Source organism: Phyllosticta capitalensis, assembly GCF_038381095.1.
Source record: "Phyllosticta capitalensis strain CBS 128856 chromosome Unknown BKA78scaffold_1, whole genome shotgun sequence".
Taxonomy (NCBI): Eukaryota; Fungi; Ascomycota; class Dothideomycetes; order Botryosphaeriales; family Phyllostictaceae; genus Phyllosticta; species Phyllosticta capitalensis.
This window is the reverse complement of record NW_027117439.1, coordinates 1,430,746-1,450,589: the sequence shown is the minus strand read 5'-3', so window position 1 is coordinate 1,450,589 and position 19,844 is coordinate 1,430,746. Positions and strand designations below refer to the sequence as shown.

Below are 19,844 nucleotides of genomic sequence, written 5' to 3'. Positions count from 1 at the left end.
CAACAAACCCAATCCTCGACCATTACCAACCACGCCGCGCCGCATCAGCGTCTGCATCAGAGAATCTGACTGAACCAAGCACTCGGCCGCTGGCAAACTGGAGGAAAGCAAACGGCTCCGCCACAATGCCAAACATACTCGTCCTTGGCACCTGCGACACCAAGCTTCCCGAGTTGCTCTACCTACGCGAAGAGATCCTCAGGCATCCAGACACTTCCGTGACCCTCATCGACGTCGGCCGCGAGCACGTCGACCACCCGGCCATCACCATCCCTCAGTCGGAGCTTGTCCAGAAATATGGTCGCAATGCGCCCATTGCTGAGCTGTCGCGGGGGGAGCTCAATCGTCACATGGCCACGTGCGCAAAGGATGCCGTCAAGGCGCTGGTATACCAGCCCACGGGACGGATTGGCGCGCCACATGGCATCGTGAGTCTTGGAGGCAGTGGGGGCACGAGCTTGGCGGCCGCTGTGATGAGGGAGGCGCTGCCGCTGGGATTTCCCAAGTTGATTGTGAGCACCATTGCGAGCGGAGACACGGGATCCATTGTGGGAGAGGCGGACATTACGCTGATGTACTCGGTGGTCGATGTGGCGGGGCTGAATGAGCTTCTCCAAAAAGTGCTGACCAACGCTGCGGGAGCAATGGTGGGCATGGCGGGTGCATACCAGAGAAAGCTGCAAGAGAAAAAGGAGACCAATGGCGAAGGCAGTGGATCGAAAAGAAAAGTGCGAGTCGGGATCACCATGTTTGGTGTGACAACTCCCTGCGTCGATGCAATGCGCGCGCATCTGACGGCCAGCAAAGAGGCCGACTTTGAGGTTTTTGTCTTTCACGCCACGGGGCACGGCGGACGAGCCATGGAGCGTCTGATTGAAGAAGGCGGGCTCGACGCCATCATAGACCTCACGACGACGGAAATTTGCGACCACCTCTGTGGCGGCAACATGAGCGCGGGACCACGACGATTAGAGGCGGCAATCAAGGCTGAAATCCCGTGCGTCGTTAGCGTGGGAGCGACCGACATGGTCAACTTTGGGCCAAGAGATACGGTGCCGGAACGATATCGAAACAGAAAGCTCTACGAGCACAACCCAAGCGTGACGTTGATGCGCACCAGGGCAGACGAGGCGCGAGCAGTGGGGACGTTTATTGCCGACAAGCTCAAGATGCACAAGAGGGCGAGCGGGCTGGTCGAGGTGTGGCTGCCGAATGGCGGCGTCAGCATGATCAGTGAGCCTGGGGGGCCTTTTGAGAGTCGCGAAGCGGATGCGGCTCTGTTCACGGCAGTCGAGCAGGGGCTGCAGGGCGCGCCCATCAGGGTGGTGAGCGACGAGAGGGCAATCAACGATTCGAGTTTTGCAGTTGACGTTGCCGAAGCGTTGGTGAGAATGGTACGGACAGGAACCTAACTGTCAAGCCAGGGCCCACGTTTGAGGCCAGCGACCAGGTAAAACAGTTGGACGGAACACGCTAGGATTCAGCGGGCATGGTGTGGTAGGGAGAGGCAACATTGAAGAGGTTGAAAAGTGGAAGAAAGGGATGCCGTAAAATAAATCACAACTGTCATTATTTGTTGTAGGAGTGATGCGAGCGAGGATTGTCACCCCAGTCGAGTGCCAGGTGCGACACCAAGGCTAGCCCCGATCTGTTATACAGACAACGACGTACGTGTTGACATGTTGCACTGGATGTTTGCGACAGGGCAAGAATAGATGTGCTCAAACTGTTCTGCTGCGGATCAGATGGACGTGTTTCCGACGATTCAGCTTTGCAAAGGGAAGCGTGGCATAATCGACTCGTTGGTGAGAGTTTCGAGCTGAAGGGACTGGGGGTTTCTTGTGCTGGGGTGAAGTGAGTGAGTGACCCCTGGCGAGATGAGATGAAGTATTCCAAGTAGGTAGAGCGGTGTGGTGTGGCCGTCGTCGTGAAGCCCTTGCGAAACGCTTGTTCATTCGTTGCAGCGAAGGACCCTTCACAGCGCCCGCCACCTAACGTCTGCTGCACCAGCTGATGGGCCATCCCGGTCCCACCACGTCCACGAGCCGTCGACCAACGACCCTACCACCTGCACCTGCGTCCTACCCTTCCATACCCTAAACCCTTCCCACCACACCAACTGCGCCGCCGCCGCCGCCCTCTTTCTTTCTCTCTCGTCTTCTCTTCACCTACTCTACAAACTCTACAACCTCACTTTGCAACTCTTCTCACGCGTCTGGCACTCCGCTCCACAACAATCCATCCGCCCAGCCACAGACTGGCTTGGATTCCGCCCGCCGTTCTTGACCCGCGACCTGACCCGCCCGCGCGACTCGGGGCCCGCCCGCAGACCTCTGCGCCTTGCAGCAGCAGCCTCATCACCGCTCGACTGCCACCCACCTCGTCTCGTCCTCTGTCCTCCTCCACTCGCCAACACCACACCCTCGTCGCCCACCGACCGCCCTTCGAAAACGCCCTCTCCTCCACTCCTCTGCCACGTCCCGACGACGAGCCCACTTTCCGCCATCGCACCACTCACCCGCTTCTCTCCGTCGCCCGCCGCAAGAATCACCGCGCCTTTTGCATGGTGCGCGCCCATTGATCTCGAGGCTAGCAACCGCTAGCAGGCTGCCTGGCTGCATCGCCCTCCGATCAGTTCACCAGGCAGAGGCCGCCGACCTTCGACACTGCCAGCCTCTTCGCTCCCATCCCGCCGATCCACCCGTCGGATCTTCACGAGCCCTGCCCTAACCGACTGAATACCCCGGCTGGCTTGGGGGATCTACCGCCGACCTTATACAAATATTTGTGAGCCCTTTGGCTGTTTGGACCCTTCGACTCTGCGATATGAACGGCCAGCCCATGCAGCCCGTCATGGGCGGGCCGCCGCAGCCCACACCACAACAGCAGCAGCATCAGCAGCGCATACACCACATCGTCCTCCAACACCTGCGCAACTCACAACAACAACTCCCGCCGGGTTGGTATACATCACTGGGACTTGAGCATCGATTGCACGCAGTCCTGCAGCTGTATGTTCCAGAAGCGTCGCCTTGGCTTGCCTTTTGCAACTCTAACACCAACTTTTAGGTACACGGGATATCGTCTTGCGAAGCCTGACCTGCCAGACACTCAGATCCTCCGCGAAGCCCAGGCTTTCGAAGTAAATCAACTTGTCAAGACCTCCAACAAAGTATACTTGTCCTCCCCAAATGCGCCATTCCCTCGATTGCTAACCACAGCCCAGGATGAATACCTCGTAGCCATTCGAAAGCACCTGGCCGACCTCAAGAACTTCAGGCAAAGAGCCGCTCAAGGCACCCAAGCTTCCATGATGCAGCAAGGAAACGCAGGCGCCAACATGCAACTCGGCCTCGGGTCTCAGACTCCCATGCAGCCTTCTTCTTCGAACCAAGGCCAGAATCCGCTCCAGCAACAATTTGCTCCCCAGCTCCAACACCAAATGCAAAACTCCCCGGTTGCCATGGCCCAAAACCCATCATCCATGGGCATGGAAAACCCGGGAATGCAGGCACAACAGAACCGTCCCCAACCTACCATGAACCAGATGCCCGGTAGGCCTCAAATGCAGGTTACGCCCCAGGAAGAAGCCCAAATAAGTGACATCACCCGCAAAATCCGTGCGCGCATCACTGCCGAAGATGAGGCCAAGATTCGCGCTCAGTTCGCCCAACTGCCAGAAGAGAAGCGTCTTATGCTTGATAAACCCGGAGTCGATGTCTTGTTGTTACACAGCCGACAGAGGGCCATGGCCATGTTTTTGAACCACAAAAAGCAGCAGATGCAAGCAGGTCAAGCAGGCGGCGCGAATCCAGGACAGCAGCCGGGCCAAGGTCCGGGTCCTGCGGCAAGAGTCAACTCAAGCCAAGGCCCGGGCATGATGCAGAGAACGCCACAAATGGGACCTGCACAGCCGCAGTCCGGCGCCATGCCAGGAAACGACTTTGACTTTACCCAACTCACCAACCAACAAGCCGCCGCGATGCGATCCGCCCAAGCAGGGCACGACGTTGTCCCTGCAAGCAACAACTCGGCCATGAACGGGTTGGAGTTCAATCCAATGAACGGAGGCCAGCCGGGCTCGATGGGTGGCCAAGGTATGCCTGGGGGACCGCAAAGTCGACCGCCGTCTCAGCAACCGTCCTTTAGCCTGCAGCAAGCGCAACAGCAAGCCCATCGGGAAAATGCCATTCGTTCGATACAGGCCCAGCAGGCCGCTGCCCAGGCTAGAAACCAAGGGTTGTCGCCTGCCCAAATGCAGCTGGCCATGAGAAATCAACAGATGGTCAACATGGGCCAAGGCCAAGGTGGTGGAATGCCCATGTTGACCCGCCCCATGGCTCCCCCTGGCCCGCAGGGGCGTGCAACGCCTCAACCAGGCCAGCAGGTGCCTCAAAATGTCGGCCAAGGGATGGATGCGATGCGCGCACTTCAAATGGCCCAGCAGCGCGCTGCGCAGGCCCAGGCTGGGATGCCTGGGGCTCCTGCGCCCAATCGAGCGAGCAGAATCCCACCCGATATCCCCGAACCAATGAGACAGACCATCATGGGCCTACCCGAAGACAAATTTCAGACCGTACTCAATCGATGGGCACAGGCTCGGCAGATGCAGGCTGGAGCAAACAACGGGCAACAGCAGCCGGCACAGCAATTCGGCGGCTTGCAAGGGCCAAGACCTGGTATGCCCATGATGGGTGGTGCCAATATGCCGCCTTTTATGCAACAGGGTCAACCACAGGGGATGAATCCTGAAATTCAGCAAAGGTTACAGCAGGAGATGATGTTGATGCGCCAGCAGCAAATGCAACAACAGCAACAGCATGCAGCTCAACAACAACCACAGCGAATGCCACCGCCGCTCACCCCGCAGGTGCTCCACCTGATGGACCAAACACCTTTTCCTCCGTCGATCGCCGGCCAAATCCGCACCCATGCACCCGTCCCTGAAAACCTCAAGCTGTGGGGTCAGCTGAAGGAGTGGGTGGCGAGGAATCCTGCCCTTCCCCCACACTTCAGCGTTGACAAATTGAATGAGATCCAACGCTTGCATTACGCCAAAATCACGTCAGGTACGGCGGGTATGATCAACCTGGGTGGTGGTGTTCCAACTGGTCCAGTGGGAGGATTCGGTCTAGGAAATCCGAATGGGCAAGCGCCACAGGCTCCCATGATGCCTGCAGGTCCGAATCAAAACCAGATGCAGCAGCAGATTTTCCGCCAGAGGATGGCGCAACTCGCGCAATCCGTCACCCCGGCCGAGATTGCAAAGCTTCGTCAAATGCAAGGTCCGAAGGCTGCTGGTCTGACCGACGATCAGCTCAGGCATCACATCGTTCAATTGAAGATGGCCCAGGCCCAAAGAGCGCAACAGAACCCCCAAATATCCTTGTCACAGCCACCGCCCGGCGGTATGGCAATATCTCAACCTCCCAGCATGCAACAGCCGCAAAGACCAGCGCAGCCAGGCCAACCGCAGCAAACGCCTCAAATGAAGCCAGGACAGCAAACACAAGGGCCGCCTAGGCCAGCGCAGCCGCCTTCTCAACCTCCAGACGCGACGCCAAAGGCCCAACCTCAAAAGGGTGTCAAACGACCAAATGACGAGGGCACTGACTCCCAGGAGCAAGGCCAGGCACAAGCGCCGCCCATGCAGCCAACGCAGTCTCAGCACCGTCCCATGGGCATGACCAAGGAACAGTTTGAGAGTTTGCCGCCTCAACAGCAAGCCGCCTACCGCGCACGCATGGCACAGGCTCAGGGCAACAAGAACGCAATTCTCCCAGCTAACATGCGGGACACTGAGTTGAAGGCCAAGTTCTTGAGCATGATGCAGGAGCGCAGAAACGAGTTCAAGGTTGGCGAAGTGGTGCAGCTGTCGAATGAGGAGCGAAACCAGATGGCAAATGACGCCGGAAAGTTGACTGGGCACTTGTCGAAGCTTGACCAGTGCCTGTTTATAGACTGGGTCAAGCACAAGGACGAGGCCAAAACGAAGAGGTTGATATTCCTGCGCACCCTCTTCCATCATCAAATCGATACAAACACCCGCGGTCTGAAAGCAGAGGTCACCCTTGACCCTGGCAAGATGCATCAACTGCTTCTTCAGCTTAGCAACTTCATGAAGCAAGTCATGATCGAGCAATCCAACGACAAGACCCAGCAATCCAACAGCACCCCAGAAGGTGCTCAGGCAGCCGATCAAGCTACCGGCCCGGCGCAAGGGCAGCAGGCAGAGCTCAATTCCGCCAATTTAGAGAAGCTGCGACAAGCCCAGCAACAACGGCCACGCCAGTCCTCTGGTGCCGGCGTGAAGCCTCCCAACGCCCCAATTGCCACGCAGCCTCCATTTCAAATTGGCGCTCAGTCGCCACATGGAGCACCAATGTACGCTCCAGGCGCTGTCAACAACCTCACGCCTGAGAAGCTCAAAATGCCTCCGAAGAAGAAAGCCAAGACAAGCGCCTCGTCCACGCCCCAGACGACGCCTATGCCTGCTCCTTCGCCGCATGTTGGCACCAAGCCCTCTCCAGATGTCAAGAGAGAAGCGGCTGCACCGGCGGCTCCAGTGAAGCCACGCTTCTCATGCGCACAGCTCACCTGCGAGTTTAGCGTCAAAGGGTTTGACACCAAGGAAGATCTGGAGGCGCACGTCAAAGAGGCCCATGCCAAGGTTGAAGACCCACTTCAGTTTGCTGTTGACAGTCTTGCTGAAGGACTTGGGCTTAATCCCGACGGCTCATCCAAAGAGACGAAGATTGAGACGGACGCCAACCGCGGCAAGCCTGTACCTACTGCGCCCAAGGTGCAACCACCTGCCAAGGCAGGCCAGACTCCCGTCGTCAAAGGCGATGGTAGCACTCCAGCGGCCGCTGCTGGTGCCACGCCAATGAATCGCGTTCCGACGCAACAGGGTGCCAAGGGGTCGCCTTCAGCAAACTTCAAGACACCGCAAGCCAACATCAAGGCTCAAACTCCTGGCTCAGGCGGTGCGCCTGCAATGAACCGTACTCCTAGCAGAGCTCCTGCAGCCAGGACTAGTGACATGGCTCCAGCCAACACGGATGCTGCAGGCACAAAAACTTCGCTCGACAACCCATGGGATGACTGTCCCTTGTCGCCCTCGCAAATGTACGGCATGTTTGCAGACGAGGATGTGGCCAAGGCCGTTATGGACATGCCAGCTGAGTACTTTGTCGACTTGAACGAGAAGATCGCTACGATGAACAAGGACGAGAGCGGTGCGACTCCGGCTACAACTCCATCGCCAGCATCGACCAAGGACTCGAACCAGACAACTTCGACCGAGACCAGCGACAGCGACAGCCTTGTCAACGTCGATTGGGACAAGAAGAAGATTCAGAACGAGGCCGAGTTTGGTCAGATGATGTCCAAACTGCTCGTTTTTGACGACTCTGCGGACATGACGCTGACCCTGGCCTCGGACGAGCAAGACGGCACCGGGTCTTCCAGTTTCTGGCGTGACAAGCTGCCGTCCACGACACAGGACATCCCTGGCTGGGAGACTAACGCGCTGAGCGAGCCCTTCGACTTTTTCGGTGCACCGCCGGCACCGAGTGACGATGACGCGTTGCTGGAACTATTTCCTGGCATTGGCAAGTCGGACATGGACATTGACATGGCCGACCTTGCAGTTTAGTAGGCGAAAATTACTCTTCTTCCAAACACCTCTGATACCCAAACGGCCTTTTCCGACTGCATAGGTGGATGTGTTGCGTTTTATGTTTTCATTAAGAGTTTTGATCTTTGTTTATTTTAGCGTCTCCTAACGGCCATTGGGTACGTCATGATCCAGTAGGCTTCACAAGCGACATTTCGACCTGGTTTCTTAGACTGTCACCACTGGAGTTTACTGGATTATCTCGATTGGGTGTGTGATGGGTTTTGGTTTTGTTATACATCAGTCTAGGCGAATTGGATATGAAAGGTATAGGAAAGGCAGCAGGAGACGTGTTCAGTCAGCAGGAAAGGAGTTCTGGGAAGGACTATTCGGGTTGCGGTGGCGTATCCAAGGTGTTGTTCGGGCGAGCCGCTGCGCTGCATCGCAGATGGTGCTCCCCGCACTGCTTTCCTCCATGGATTGCGACGGCGTGGGAATGGGATTCAACCGTTTTCACCATCATCTGTCGTTTCTTTTCAGTCCGAAGTTCTCCTTACCATTCAAAACTTTTTCCCTTTTTCGACTTGGCATCCTTTTTGTACCTTGAGGTGACTTTTCCTTGCTCCTTCATTTCACTATTTTGCGTTTGGGTTTTCGCCATGTATTGACTTTGTGCCTTTGAATTTTCTTTGCAGTTTATACCCCGATTTCCTCAGCTCTCCCACCTGTCGTTTGAGAGCCGAGCTTTCCTCCATCTTCATTTTCGTCACCACCGTTCTCATTTTGACCATTCTACCACACCTTTTTGAGCGAGTCAGTGTCGTGCGCTGTTCGTGTGGGTACATTCACATTGATGGCGCCGTCGCTTAACGGGCTCTACCTTCTCATCCAGCGTATTTTTGTCCTCTTTTCTCGGTGTAGTTAGCGCTTCGACTTGATAGACTCGAGGAGGCTTCTACATACAAAAGCACGGTTTTTTGAGGTTCTTTTGTCCTTTGTATTTTCTTCGTTACTTGCCTGCAATGCGTCTTCTTCGGCTCATGCATGCATGCGTGTCTTGTCATTTCTGCTTTTGGCTTTATATTTGAGTAGCTCGGGTGCTTGGTTGGATCATGGATGGGTTCGTTCGCGAGCTCGCTGGGTTGGTTTGGGACGGGCGCAGGCAAGCATCACGAGTTTTTCTGTCCTTTTGTCGACCGGTGCGGTCTGCTTTGGAAGTTATGCCCTATGCTATATTTAGTTCACGAGCTGAACAACTGCATGTGCTTGGGTGACCATTGTGGTGTGATACAACAAGGACGGGCGACAATCTTCCCAATAAGCAGCGCGATGACTCTCATTCCAACCCTGCCCAGTTCTCCTCCCTCCCACCTTCAAACAACCTAATTACCCACCTACCCACCCAAGTGCGAATGCCGATTGGTCAGCCAAACCGCATGCGTGGTTGATCCGTCGTTCGGCAGTGGCGAACGAGATTCTGCGGGTCCCGTCTGCTGCGGGTCGGCCCGCAGCGCTCGCGCGCGCGCGCAGCCGCAGCCGCCGCCGCGGACAAGGGAAGCAAGCGAGCTGCGCGGGCGAACAGGGGTGGAATGGTGATAGGCGGCCAAGGGGGCCGGAGCGGGGTGGCGGGTGGTGGCGGTGCCCACCTGGATGCCTGTCTTTGTGGAGAGAACGATCATGGGGGAGAGTTGAATGTGATTTTAATGGGTGTTTTTGTATGTGAGAAACGAATTGCGTGATGTTGGGTTGATTGAATCGAAGAAATGGATTTGGATGGAGGTTGCGCTTTTATATACATTGATCGAAAAGATTGTGCGCTTGAGGGAATGCTGTTGGTTTGAAAGGAGAAGCTGTGGTCGCTTTTGTAGGTTACATGGGTCGCTCCGCTCCGCGCATGTGACCGGCCATTGGTAGAGAGTGTCGTCCTCGATGAGAAGATTAGACGGACATCTGTAATGAGGAGGGGACAGAAAGGAAGAGGAAGGAGAAGAGAAACGAAAGAGAAGTAAACCGTTGTGGTGCGCCCGTCCATGTCTCAACTCTTCAACGCAGGCTCTACGGCTTCCGAGGCCTCTCCGTCTTCCCATCATCCTTGTGTCCAATGACGAACTCTTCAAGCCGACGCGTGTCCTCGGCATTGATCCTGTCTCTTTCTTCCTCGATAACACTGTGTTGGTCACGCTCACCCTCACCCTCACGGTCTTGGTCTTGGTCTTGGTCTTGGTTCTGCTCCTCTTCCACCATGGCCGTCATTCGCGGACTGACCGGTCCCAATTCGATTTCAATTTCGCGCAGGATGCCGCCACCGCCATACGAGAAGCGCTTCTCCTTGTCCGAGAACGTCGGCGATCCAATGACGGTCGACGAGGTCGACGCGTCGGTGCCGTAGCTCGGCGCGGCGCTGGGTTTGCGGAGAGAGTAATTGGGCGGGAAGGTGGTCAATGTGCTGCGACGCACTTCTGACGGACAGACGCTGTGCGTCGTCGCCGTCTCCGCAATGGTGCCGCGGCTGGTAAGGTGCGAGCGATCTTCGTCGCTGGCGGTGGAGGAACGCCAGAATGTGAAGAGGCTGCGCTTCTTTGCGTGCTGAGGTTTGGAGATGGTACTTCGGTTGACGGTCGACATTACGTACGACTTGTTGCCAAACAGCGAGCGCGCGCTGATGCTAGGAGTAGAGCCAGTGCGCGCAGGAGAGTGGGAGCCAGGGGGCGCGTTGCTCAAGCTGGCGCTGTTCAGGGGCAAGATACTCGGCCGTCGCGCACCGCCACAGCAGCACACCTTCCCCAAGCCAAGGCGTTCCAGCCATTTGCGATAGAGCGCAAACGCATCGGCGCCCAGCCCAAAGAACAAGAAGTTTGCCACGCCGCTGAGCAGCCAGATCCACCGGTCGAAGCGCAGCCGTCCGCCCGTTGGCACCTTGCCCGGGTTGCTCCAGTTTGGCTGATGTACTTGTTCCCACGAATAGTCGTGGATGTTGAGCCGCACGTTGTAGTATAGCACGTAGATCTGCGAGGGCAGGATGACGATGAGCGAGAGGTGCGCCATGATGAAGAGGCGCAGGAAGCGCGACTTGGTCATCCCCGATGCGTGGAGTAGACGGGCGAATTCGACTCGGTAGCGATGCAGTCGGACGAGTATGAGGACTTCGAAGATCAGTATCGAGTCAAACCAGGGGTGTATGAAGACTCACCAGCATATACCGCCACCGGCAGGCAGATGGCCAAGGGCCAGACGAAGATCAAAAGAGATCCAAGCCAGCTGTTGTCGACCGTCGCCGTACATCCGGTAATACCCAAAATAAAAAATCGAGTCCTTTGAACGACATAAAAGACAGACATTTCGATTGTTGCCGGCACAAAACAAATCACCGCGTCGATAATGAGGTTGCGTCTGCGTCGACTGTTTTGATTGACGACGGTGTTCTTGGTATCCATGATGCGAGCCAGACTGCGCATGATGCAGAGCAGACAGCATGGGATGCCAGTCCAGCTTCCAACAAAGAAGTAGACCTGCACGTCGCACACGCCTTTGCCGCTGAACCAGTGCACAGTGTCGTCATTGGGCCAGAGGATGGCGTTGAGGAAGAGGGTGAAGATGAGGAGAACCATCCATAGGACCATTGTGAAGGCTGCGAGGTTCTTGTTCTTATAGTGCCAGACCAAGGGGGGAATGTCGAGAATTATGACGAGCGTCGCGAGGATAGGGATGATGTAGGCCAGGGGGTATGTTGGGTACTCGTCTGACCTGGAGACCAAGGACTCGCTCGGAGCCAACATACTGTCCGATCCCCACATATTGCTCGGATATGTCTGTCGACGGAGGAATCAAGAGTGCGACAGTCGCCTAGAGCTGGTTACGGGGACCCGGGGATGGTAGCTGGGCCACGAATGGCCTGGCCGGCGTAGCAGAGAGATCTCTGGACGATGCAAGAGCGATACAATTGCGTTCAAGGATGCCGTATTATTATGAAAGATTTAGATGATTAGAGACAAAGACGAGGTGTAGGAAAGCGAAGGAAGAAATATGGCCGTGGCATTCAGGGGGCTCTGTAGCCATGACGGCGAGCAGAGGTTTTGAGCTCAACAAGGCCAGTGAAGACACATCCAATATGAATGAACGGTCCCGGCAGCTCGTCAATCGTTGAGTTTCACTCTCTGGATCAGAGCAAGTGGAAAAAGTGAGTTAGTGATGTCGGGGGTTATTGAGGGTTGAGTCGCCAACGTCCGCTTTTGGGGCTCAATAGGAAATGCGCATAGAGAAAAGGGGAAAGCAGACGCGAGGTGCTGCACATGATTATATGGTGAGCGAGATAAGAATCGACAGGAAGAAATGGAATATGGATTTGATATGCAAATATTGAGAGATGTATTCGACGAGGCTGCAAAAGAAAAGGCTCCATTCTGTATTGGCAGGTGACTTGACAAGCTGGAGACTGGGGGATTTTTTCACGTGTTACCTTTGGCCGAGTAGCCATAGATATGAGGAGATGAGGGGTGCATGTATCGCACATGCAGAGCGGGAGTACCTACATGGACCTGGTTGCATGGAAAAAAAAGGTCGAGGCACGGCTGTGGCCGACAGCCGCGGGCGTCCAGTCGTGTGGTGGCTGTGACGTGGTGTGCCGATGAACAGGTTGTCGACCACCACATTTGCTTTCAGTCAGACTTCTCCTTCTCTTCTTCATCCTCTCCTCGTCGTCGTCAACCTGCAGGCGGGAGCAGACAGGCTCAGCTCAGCTCAGCGCGCAAAAGAATCATGCCCATGCCGGCGCGCAGCCTCGCCCTCCTCCGCCGAGCGCCAACACCATGGCCGACGAGAGCAGACCCGTACCCGTGCAACGCCTGCGCCAGCGCCTCCCCGTCCGCTCAAACTCAGCTCCATGGGACTATCCCCACCCTCCGCGTCGCCGCGAGTCCCTCCTCTCCGACCTCTCCTCGGTGCGCTCCTCGACTGACAATCTGGTAAACCGCATGGACCACCTGGTGCAGGACGACAGCTCGCACTGGCACTCGGCACCCCTGGTCTTTGCCATCCTCCCCGCGGTCGGAGGCCTGCTATTCAACAATGGGAGCGAGGTGTTGACCGACGTGCTGCTGCTCGGGTTGGCCACGGTGCTGTTGAACTGGTGTGTGCGATTGCCATGGTAAGCTTCACCCGCCCTGCCCTGCCCTGCTCGGCGGCGGACCGCGGCGGCAAGGATTCGGAGTTCTGATGCGCTTGGACAACAGGGACTGGTACCACTCCACCCAAACCCAGGCGACGGCGACGGCCACGACTCCGATCCATGACAAACATGACCTTCGCACCTCTCCCATCCCCGAAGAAGATGACAATGACGACCCTCTTGCCGACGACGACGACGACTTCGCCGAACTTGAAACCGCCCCAGAAACAACCACCCGCCAGCCAGACAATCCTAGCGCTGATGCTGAGCCCGAATACGCCCGCGCTGTGAAAGAGCTGCGCCGAGACGAACTCGTCGCGCTGGCGGCATGCTTCGTTGGGCCATTCTGCGGAGCCTATCTTTTACACGCCATCCGCGCCTCCCTATCACGCCCGTCCGAAGGGCTCGTCTCCAACTACAATCTTACCATATTTTTACTCGCGGCTGAAATCCGGCCTGCATCTCACTTGCTGCGTCTCTTGCGCGCAAGAACCCTGTACCTGCAACGAGTCGTTCGAGACCACTTGGATCCCGACGGAGTGCGGCCAGAGGACTCGTCCATAGGCGATCTGAGACTGCGCGTGGGCGAGCTCGAAACCCATATGGCTGACATGGCATCCAAAAATGCCGCAGTTAAGAACAAGGACGCATCAAAGTCTCCAGCTGTGCCAGCCGAAGTAATGAATCTTGTTCGCCAAAGCTTCCAACCACAGCTGGATGCTTTGAACCGCGCGGTCCGCCGCTATGAGAAGAGGGCGACCACCCAAACAATGGTGACGGAAGCACGCTTGCAAGACCTCGAGAGCCGTCTAAAAGACGCCTTGGCACTCGCGGCGGCTGCCGCTGCCCACGGTGGGCACAAAAAGCAATCAAGTCTGATAGTGCTCTTGTTTGAATTTCTCGGCTCCGTCTTCATGATGCCCATCAATGCCGCCTGGGCCATGTTCGTGTATCCATTCCAGCTGACGACAGACACGGTGCGTAAAACAAAAATTTGGCTCTTTGGCACGACGAGGAAAATCGAACGAAACGGTAAGAGCCGAGCGAATCGAAACTCGACGTACGAGCGAGGACACGCAAGTTTGAATGGATTTCGGACGCAGGCGGGGAGTTCAAGAAGGTCAGGTTCATCATAGCGTGCGTTTGTTCTGCAGGGGTGCCGTTGGCGATGCGGCCTTGTCCTCTGTGTGCTTTGCTAGCGCTGCCGCAACATGTTTCCTAGCGACTTCATATTCTTATCCGGAGGTATACCCTTTCGTCTATTTGCTTTTTCTTTGGCTGGCGTTTATCAGCAACGAAGCCTCAAACGTGGTTGCGTTGCAAAGTCGATCAAGATTTCTGCGTTTCTCAAACAAATTCACATGCCGCCCTTTACACTTTGAGGTCTTGAAGCAAGCTGCGTTTCTTCGCTCATGCTTGGCTGGGCAGCAAACTGTCTGGACCTAGGTATTCAGCCTGGTGATGTGCAATAGCTAAGGACACTTCAGAATTCAGCCATGGTCCAAAACAGGAAACAGCGAGGCCGGGATGTGTCCAGCTCTCTAGAAGGAAGTCGAGAAGCTGATGGATTGTATTGACGACGGGTGTTGTCCCATGACTAGCAGCGCGGCGACAGTGGCGGTTTGAGGGCGCTGGAGCGAAGCAGGTCGATATAAGGGCAGCTGCAGATGTCTCAGCCGCGGGAGTATAGAGAAGGGTGGTTGACGGGTCACTTAGTCATGACGAAATAACCCAATGGGGCTAGTTCCGGACACGGGCAGGCTGAAACAGGGATCGGCAAGGCGGTAATGATGTAAAGTCATGTCTCTTCTGCTCGTCTTCCTCTCGTCGTCGTAGAGGCGACCGGACGTGACGCACTGCCCCCGAGCTGCACTGCGCGAGCTCCGTATGTACATCAATCTGCGGAGGGTTTCCCTGACAGTCGACTGACCGCTCCGTCCCACGGCCGAAGAAATCCTGACTGTGCACCTGTCTTTGCTTGTCTCTCCAGTCCTTCGTCTTTCCCTTGGTTCCGTCAAGTTGCACAAATTCCTTTCGGTCTCCGAATCCAGTAGTCGGATTTTCTTCATCACTCGCTCGCTCCCCTACCCTCTTCCCTTTTATTTGCTGATTTCCCCTTTTCTTTTCCTTCAAGATCGCCATAGAAGCTCAACATGCGTGCCCCGACCATCATCCACCTCCCGGCAACGCTGCCACCCTCATCACCTCCTACTCCACCCATCACCTCTAAACCAACTTCAATCTATCTTTCGCGCTCCGACTCTCTTTCTCCTACCACAAATGGACCTCAGGCCCGCCGCAAAAACTACCTCATCTACTTCATCACGGGCAACCCAGGCCTGATTGGCTACTACGACCTTTTCCTTTCCTACCTGAATCTCAGTCTCGCCGACCGCCTGCCCCCCTCGACGCAGGTCAACTTCGATGTCTTTGGCCGCAGTCTATCAGGCTTCGAGAGCGAAGCCCGCGGCGGCTTCTTGCGCAGGCGATGCGCCGCAAGCGGCTACCCGGCTGAGGCTGCCGGCGGTCGCGGCGCTGGTTTGAGGCCTGGAGCAAGACCTCCATTTGGTCTTGAAGAGCAGATCAAAGGCGCCGAGTGGGCGCTCTGGGATCACGTGCAGGGCATGCGAGAGCAGCAGCAAGAGCAAGGAGACTTTGATCCCTTGGCCGATGACGACGAGCCCAACATCATTTTGGTGGGGCATTCGGTTGGCGCCTATGTGGCTATGGAGATCCTGCGGCGGTGGAGGGAGAAGGTGAACGACGCTGGAACCAAGGAGGTCAACGAAGACCAACCAGGGAGGATCGTTGGAGCCGTTTGCCTGTTTCCCACTGTTACGCACATTGCGAAGAGCGACAGTGGTAAGAAGTTTTCTGTGAGTCTCTTGATTTGCGCTGCCGCTTGATCGACTAGACTGACATAGCACAGGCGTTGCTCTCGATACCCTGGATCGCACTCATCCTCCACATGCTCGCGACGCTCCTCACCTTCTGGATTCCCTCGGCCCTCCTCTTTCACCTGGTCCAACTCGTCGCACGCATGCCGGAAGACGCCGCGCGGACGACCACGGCCTTCATCAAGTCGCGCCATGGCATCCGGCAAGCGCTGCACATGGCACGCGACGAGCTGCGCACCATCACCCACGACAAGTGGGATGCGGAGTTGTGGGGCGCAGCGTTGCCAAGTGACTTGCAGCAGAAGCAGAGGGCGCCGCGTCCCCAGTTGTACTTCTTGTTTGGCCGCAAGGATCACTGGGTCGCTGACGAAACGCGCGATGAGCTCATCCGCCTGCGCGGCCGCAGCAACACCATGGCCAACATCACCAACGGCTCCATGACGCCGACAAGGACGAGGGGTACGACGCCGCCGCTCAGGATGACGCGCAGTAGCAGCAGGCTCAGCAGAGCCAGCAGCGAGGGCGCCGACGACGACTGGAAACCCGTCATGGAAATTGACGACACCGGCATCCCGCACGGCTTCTGCATCGAGCCCAGGCACAGTGCGGCTGTGGCTGAGAAGGTCGTCGAATACGTCTGTGAGATGGTGCGCGCGGACTCGTAGGCGAAAGCCTTGACTCTTTTGTTTCCTTTCCTTGTTTTTGAACACTTCTTCCTTCAACTCTAGACCGACTCATCGTGCTCACCCTTGTCTCTTTGATTCTTCTTTTCTTCTCTTTTTGTCCGTCTAATACTTCTTGTGATCATATTCACTTCTTTTTCTTGTCATTTTACCCTTCATCCATCAATTTGTACAGCGTTAGCCAATTGCGCGTTTCCTTCCCGTCGATCCGGTCAGTCGGGTTGATCTGCTGTGGCCCTGCTTTCCTTTGTCATCAGAAATTGTGCATCTCCTATGTCTGTCGGCTTGGTCGGTTGGAATCTGTTTTCCTTGGATACTAGAACTTTTCGCTTTGGCGTCGTCTGTCGTCTTACGACTTAAGTCTGTACTGCCCATCATCAGTCAGGTGTCTCATCAACGTCTACTGCAGTCAGCAACACAACTCAATGCAGCGCAGCCGGCCGCGCGTATGTTTGCGTCTCGTCCCGCACCGTCCCGTCCCGTCGCGTCCACTGAGCAATATTTTTGTGGCTCATTTGATCGCCATGGTGACAGGCAAGGGCCTCGTATGTCGAGCGGGCATCAACAGGTGTGCGCGATGCACCAATGGTGTTATTGGCATGGCTGTCGTTGGGCGACGCGACGCAGGGCAAAGTTGGATGGCTGCGATGGTTGCGCTTTTTAGCTTTCAAATCAATGTCAGCGCTACGGTGCTTCCACCCGCTACCAAATGTCTGATGGCTGTCTTTCCCTGTCTAAATACCGTTACGGGAGCATGTGAGGCTGGTGACGTGGAGGTGGGGCGGCCGTCAGTCTGCTAATGGACGCGCTTTAAGGGGGGTTCGCGCACCTGTGCTGATGAAGAGCGAGGATTTGCTTCAACCAGCGCAATCGAATGATGGTTTATGCATGAAGCACGCGGGAAGCTCGGATGAAAGATGTGCAGAACAAAAGCATCTAGCATTCGATGTATACAATTTTGAGGCTCCCTCGTTCCAGCCGTTCTGACCGGAAAATTCAAATTACTCCGCATCGTCCATGGGCCCATGATTGTGCGGGTTGCTGTGCGCCTGTCGTGAAAGATTTGTCTCCCATCGCGCTCGTCCGTCCTTGAAAGCAAGCGCCTTGCGAGCCTCTGCGGAAAAGAAAAACAACGACGCCCCCTCAAATCAACTTGTTACCTGATAGACCACAATCTTGCTGATGCAGAAATCCAAGATCATAACGTCGTTGCGTCGCTGGGACCCCAACTCCAGTCCTTCTTCTGTCTGCTCATTAGTCAACAAAGTCCCTGCTAGGAATTTGGAATACAACGAACCCGTCGGCCGTGAAATCCGCGTTGCAGTCACGGTGAGCCCTATTTAGAGCTCTTGAATATCTTGATGACAGGGGGTAGCTTCTTGCCGTTTGGCAGGCGCTTGACGAAGGTGCTGTGAATGGTTGGCTTGGCTTCCAGTGGAGGACAGTAGACAGGCATTGGCTCACTGAACACTAGACACGAATACAGAGTACTTATACAAGTGGTGAGGGATATATGGTTTGTAGTCATCGATTTAAAAGAGCTTTCATCGGCGGCCAGCTCTGTCGGCTGAAGTCCACTCGCGCCGCGCTACCCACTCGCGCAGCTTGCTCTTCTGATGTCGTGTATTTAGCCCACGAACAGAAAAAAGGTCATCCTGCGCGCTTTTTTATCTTTCTCATGCGCAGCTCTCGTGAAAGTAGTGGCGGTCGATCTTGGATATGTCGACCACCAAGAAGAAAAGAAAAATGACGGCCTGCGTCCATGTCGCCCAAACGGACGCCGCAGTCAATCTTCGTGTCGCGCTGGACGATGAGTCTTGTTGAAACCCAGATCCAAATTCCGTTCCCTGGCGCCGCTTTGCATATTGCTCCAATCCTTTACTTCTTTGCCTGTAAGCCAGTCAATAATGTTCCTGTCGAAAATTGGAAGTAAAACAGACCAGTTCTCGTGAAGCCTAGACCCACTTCAGGCGGCGTCTTTGCTGACCTTGACGACCGGCGGGAGCTTTTTGCCATTCGGCAAGCGCTGGACGAACGTCGTGCGGAACGTGGGCGCCACGTCCGGAGGCGGACGATTCGCCTTGGACCAGGCCCTCAACCTAGCGTCGTCTGCTTGGATGAAATTGGTGAATGAACCAAAGGGAGTGTCGACTGGAGCACCTACAAAGCGGTATATATCTCAACTGCGTTTAAAAATGGGAAGGGAATGATTATATACCAAAGTTCGTACGCTGGGTGAAGAGCTTGAGCAATTCCTCTCGGTCCATTACATCCGCAGCTGGTGCACTAGGTTGCTGGACAGGAACCTGCTGCGGAGGAGGAACCTGAATGTGCTGGGAAGGGACAGCTTGAGGGACCATTGAGGCGTAGGCAGCAGGGCTCTTAGTCGGAGCAGCATGGAAGAATGCCGTGTCTGCGGTAGGGGCGAACATTGGAGCCGGAGCCGGAGCAGGAGCCGGGCGAGCCTGGGGTTGTGGAAGGCTAGAAGCAGGGGGAGCACCGTGGCCGTGGATGGAAAAGTCCGCATCTGCCTCACGCTGCTGGCCGAAAAGCTCGCGCAAGGACACTTGACGACCCATGGGAACAGACTGGGGCGGCTCTTGTGCCTCGGATCCAGAGTGGTCATGATTCAGCTGCTCCATGGACAGTCGAGAGGTCTCGGCCGCGCGGGCACAATCTTGGATCGTGCGGGCGTTGTTATCGCGGGCGTCAGCGGTCGATGAGGGAGCAGGCTCAGAGAAGATCCAGACACCGTAGAATTGCGCGTCTTCGGCGCCCGCCTTGTTGGGAACATTGAGGATGACGAAGTCCTCGGTAATCTCGACGTCTTCCGGGCTCTTGAGCTCGGCAATGAAGTTTTCCAAGGAGCGGCGGTTGAGGATCACAACGGCAAACCTCGTGGAGCCAATCTCAGAATTGGTCAACTGGGCAACAAACATTGTTCCCTCAATGCCCGACTTCTCCCACGTGCTGGTTTCGACCGAAATTTGGTAGAGAACCACATAGGGCGCAATGGAGATGATCTTAGTGATGCTGGGCTCTTGACGGCGCAAGACAGCCAAATTGAGCTCGTCGGTCGTCCTAGGGCCGGGGACAGGGATAGCCAAGTCTTGATGGTTGTTGGTGTCTGTATCATAGTCGGAGTGTACGGCTTCCTTGGAGGGAGCCATGGTGAGAAACTGAGAAGGATGCGTTATACCGGGCTTTAAGATGATGGCGGCCCTTGTGAGAATGGAATTGAAGGTTGGTTCAGAAAGGACGAGAGAAGAGGATGGAGACGAACAAGCGGCATGGAGAGTTCCAGCTGTGGTCAAGCAGTCGGGGTTTGTTGTTGCTGGCCCCGAGCTCGCCAGCGGCCACGTTTTTCCGATTGTGGCCCGTGCATGAGGTGCGTCATCGCCAGGTCGAGGTGAGGTTGCTTGTAATTGGCGGCCCTCGGACATCACGGGCACCTTACTGTCACCCTGCCACCGCAATGTGAT

At 56.0% G+C, this 19,844-nt stretch overlaps 7 protein-coding genes across 7 annotated transcripts; 5 read left to right on the top strand and 2 right to left on the bottom strand.

Moving 5' to 3' along the window:
• Positions 1-125: 125 nt before the first annotated feature.
• On the top strand, positions 126-1,412 carry BKA78DRAFT_243636 (uncharacterized protein; the record flags this gene model as incomplete). The annotated part of the gene is made up of 1 exon (XM_066883965.1): positions 126-1,412. The coding sequence occupies one exon, from the start codon at positions 126-128 to the stop codon at positions 1,410-1,412; it is 1,287 nt and encodes a 428-aa protein (XP_066749163.1).
• A 1,303-nt stretch (positions 1,413-2,715) lies between these two features.
• On the top strand, positions 2,716-7,798 carry BKA78DRAFT_9234 (uncharacterized protein). The gene is made up of 3 exons (XM_066893975.1): positions 2,716-3,011; positions 3,070-3,172; positions 3,227-7,798. The coding sequence occupies exons 1-3, from the start codon at positions 2,827-2,829 to the stop codon at positions 7,655-7,657; spliced, it is 4,719 nt and encodes a 1,572-aa protein (XP_066749162.1). The 5' UTR covers positions 2,716-2,826; the 3' UTR covers positions 7,658-7,798.
• A 703-nt stretch (positions 7,799-8,501) lies between these two features.
• On the top strand, positions 8,502-8,983 carry BKA78DRAFT_302043 (uncharacterized protein). The gene is made up of 2 exons (XM_066887411.1): positions 8,502-8,524; positions 8,582-8,983. The coding sequence occupies exon 2, from the start codon at positions 8,667-8,669 to the stop codon at positions 8,856-8,858; it is 192 nt and encodes a 63-aa protein (XP_066749161.1). The 5' UTR covers positions 8,502-8,524; positions 8,582-8,666; the 3' UTR covers positions 8,859-8,983.
• Positions 8,984-9,673: 690 nt separating this feature from the next.
• On the bottom strand, positions 9,674-11,394 carry BKA78DRAFT_348567 (pheromone A receptor-domain-containing protein; the record flags this gene model as incomplete). The annotated part of the gene is made up of 2 exons (XM_066890658.1): positions 9,674-10,761; positions 10,809-11,394. The coding sequence occupies 2 exons, from the start codon at positions 11,392-11,394 to the stop codon at positions 9,674-9,676; spliced, it is 1,674 nt and encodes a 557-aa protein (XP_066749160.1).
• An 882-nt stretch (positions 11,395-12,276) lies between these two features.
• On the top strand, positions 12,277-14,206 carry BKA78DRAFT_9204 (uncharacterized protein). The gene is made up of 2 exons (XM_066893969.1): positions 12,277-12,761; positions 12,847-14,206. Exons 1-2 carry the CDS (start codon positions 12,424-12,426, stop codon positions 13,916-13,918), a joined length of 1,410 nt encoding a protein of 469 aa, XP_066749159.1. The 5' UTR covers positions 12,277-12,423; the 3' UTR covers positions 13,919-14,206.
• Positions 14,207-14,632: 426 nt separating this feature from the next.
• BKA78DRAFT_358842 (uncharacterized protein) lies at positions 14,633-16,566 on the top strand. Its single transcript, XM_066892365.1, has 2 exons — positions 14,633-15,658; positions 15,712-16,566. Exons 1-2 carry the CDS (start codon positions 14,936-14,938, stop codon positions 16,342-16,344), a joined length of 1,356 nt encoding a protein of 451 aa, XP_066749158.1. The 5' UTR covers positions 14,633-14,935; the 3' UTR covers positions 16,345-16,566.
• A 1,775-nt stretch (positions 16,567-18,341) lies between these two features.
• Positions 18,342-19,649, bottom strand: BKA78DRAFT_9179 (uncharacterized protein). Its single transcript, XM_066893967.1, has 2 exons — positions 18,527-19,649; positions 18,342-18,474 (listed from the first exon to the last, which is right to left on the bottom strand). The coding sequence occupies exon 1, from the start codon at positions 19,530-19,532 to the stop codon at positions 18,573-18,575; it is 960 nt and encodes a 319-aa protein (XP_066749157.1). The 5' UTR covers positions 19,533-19,649; the 3' UTR covers positions 18,342-18,474; positions 18,527-18,572.
• Between the last annotated feature and the right edge of the window lie 195 nt (positions 19,650-19,844).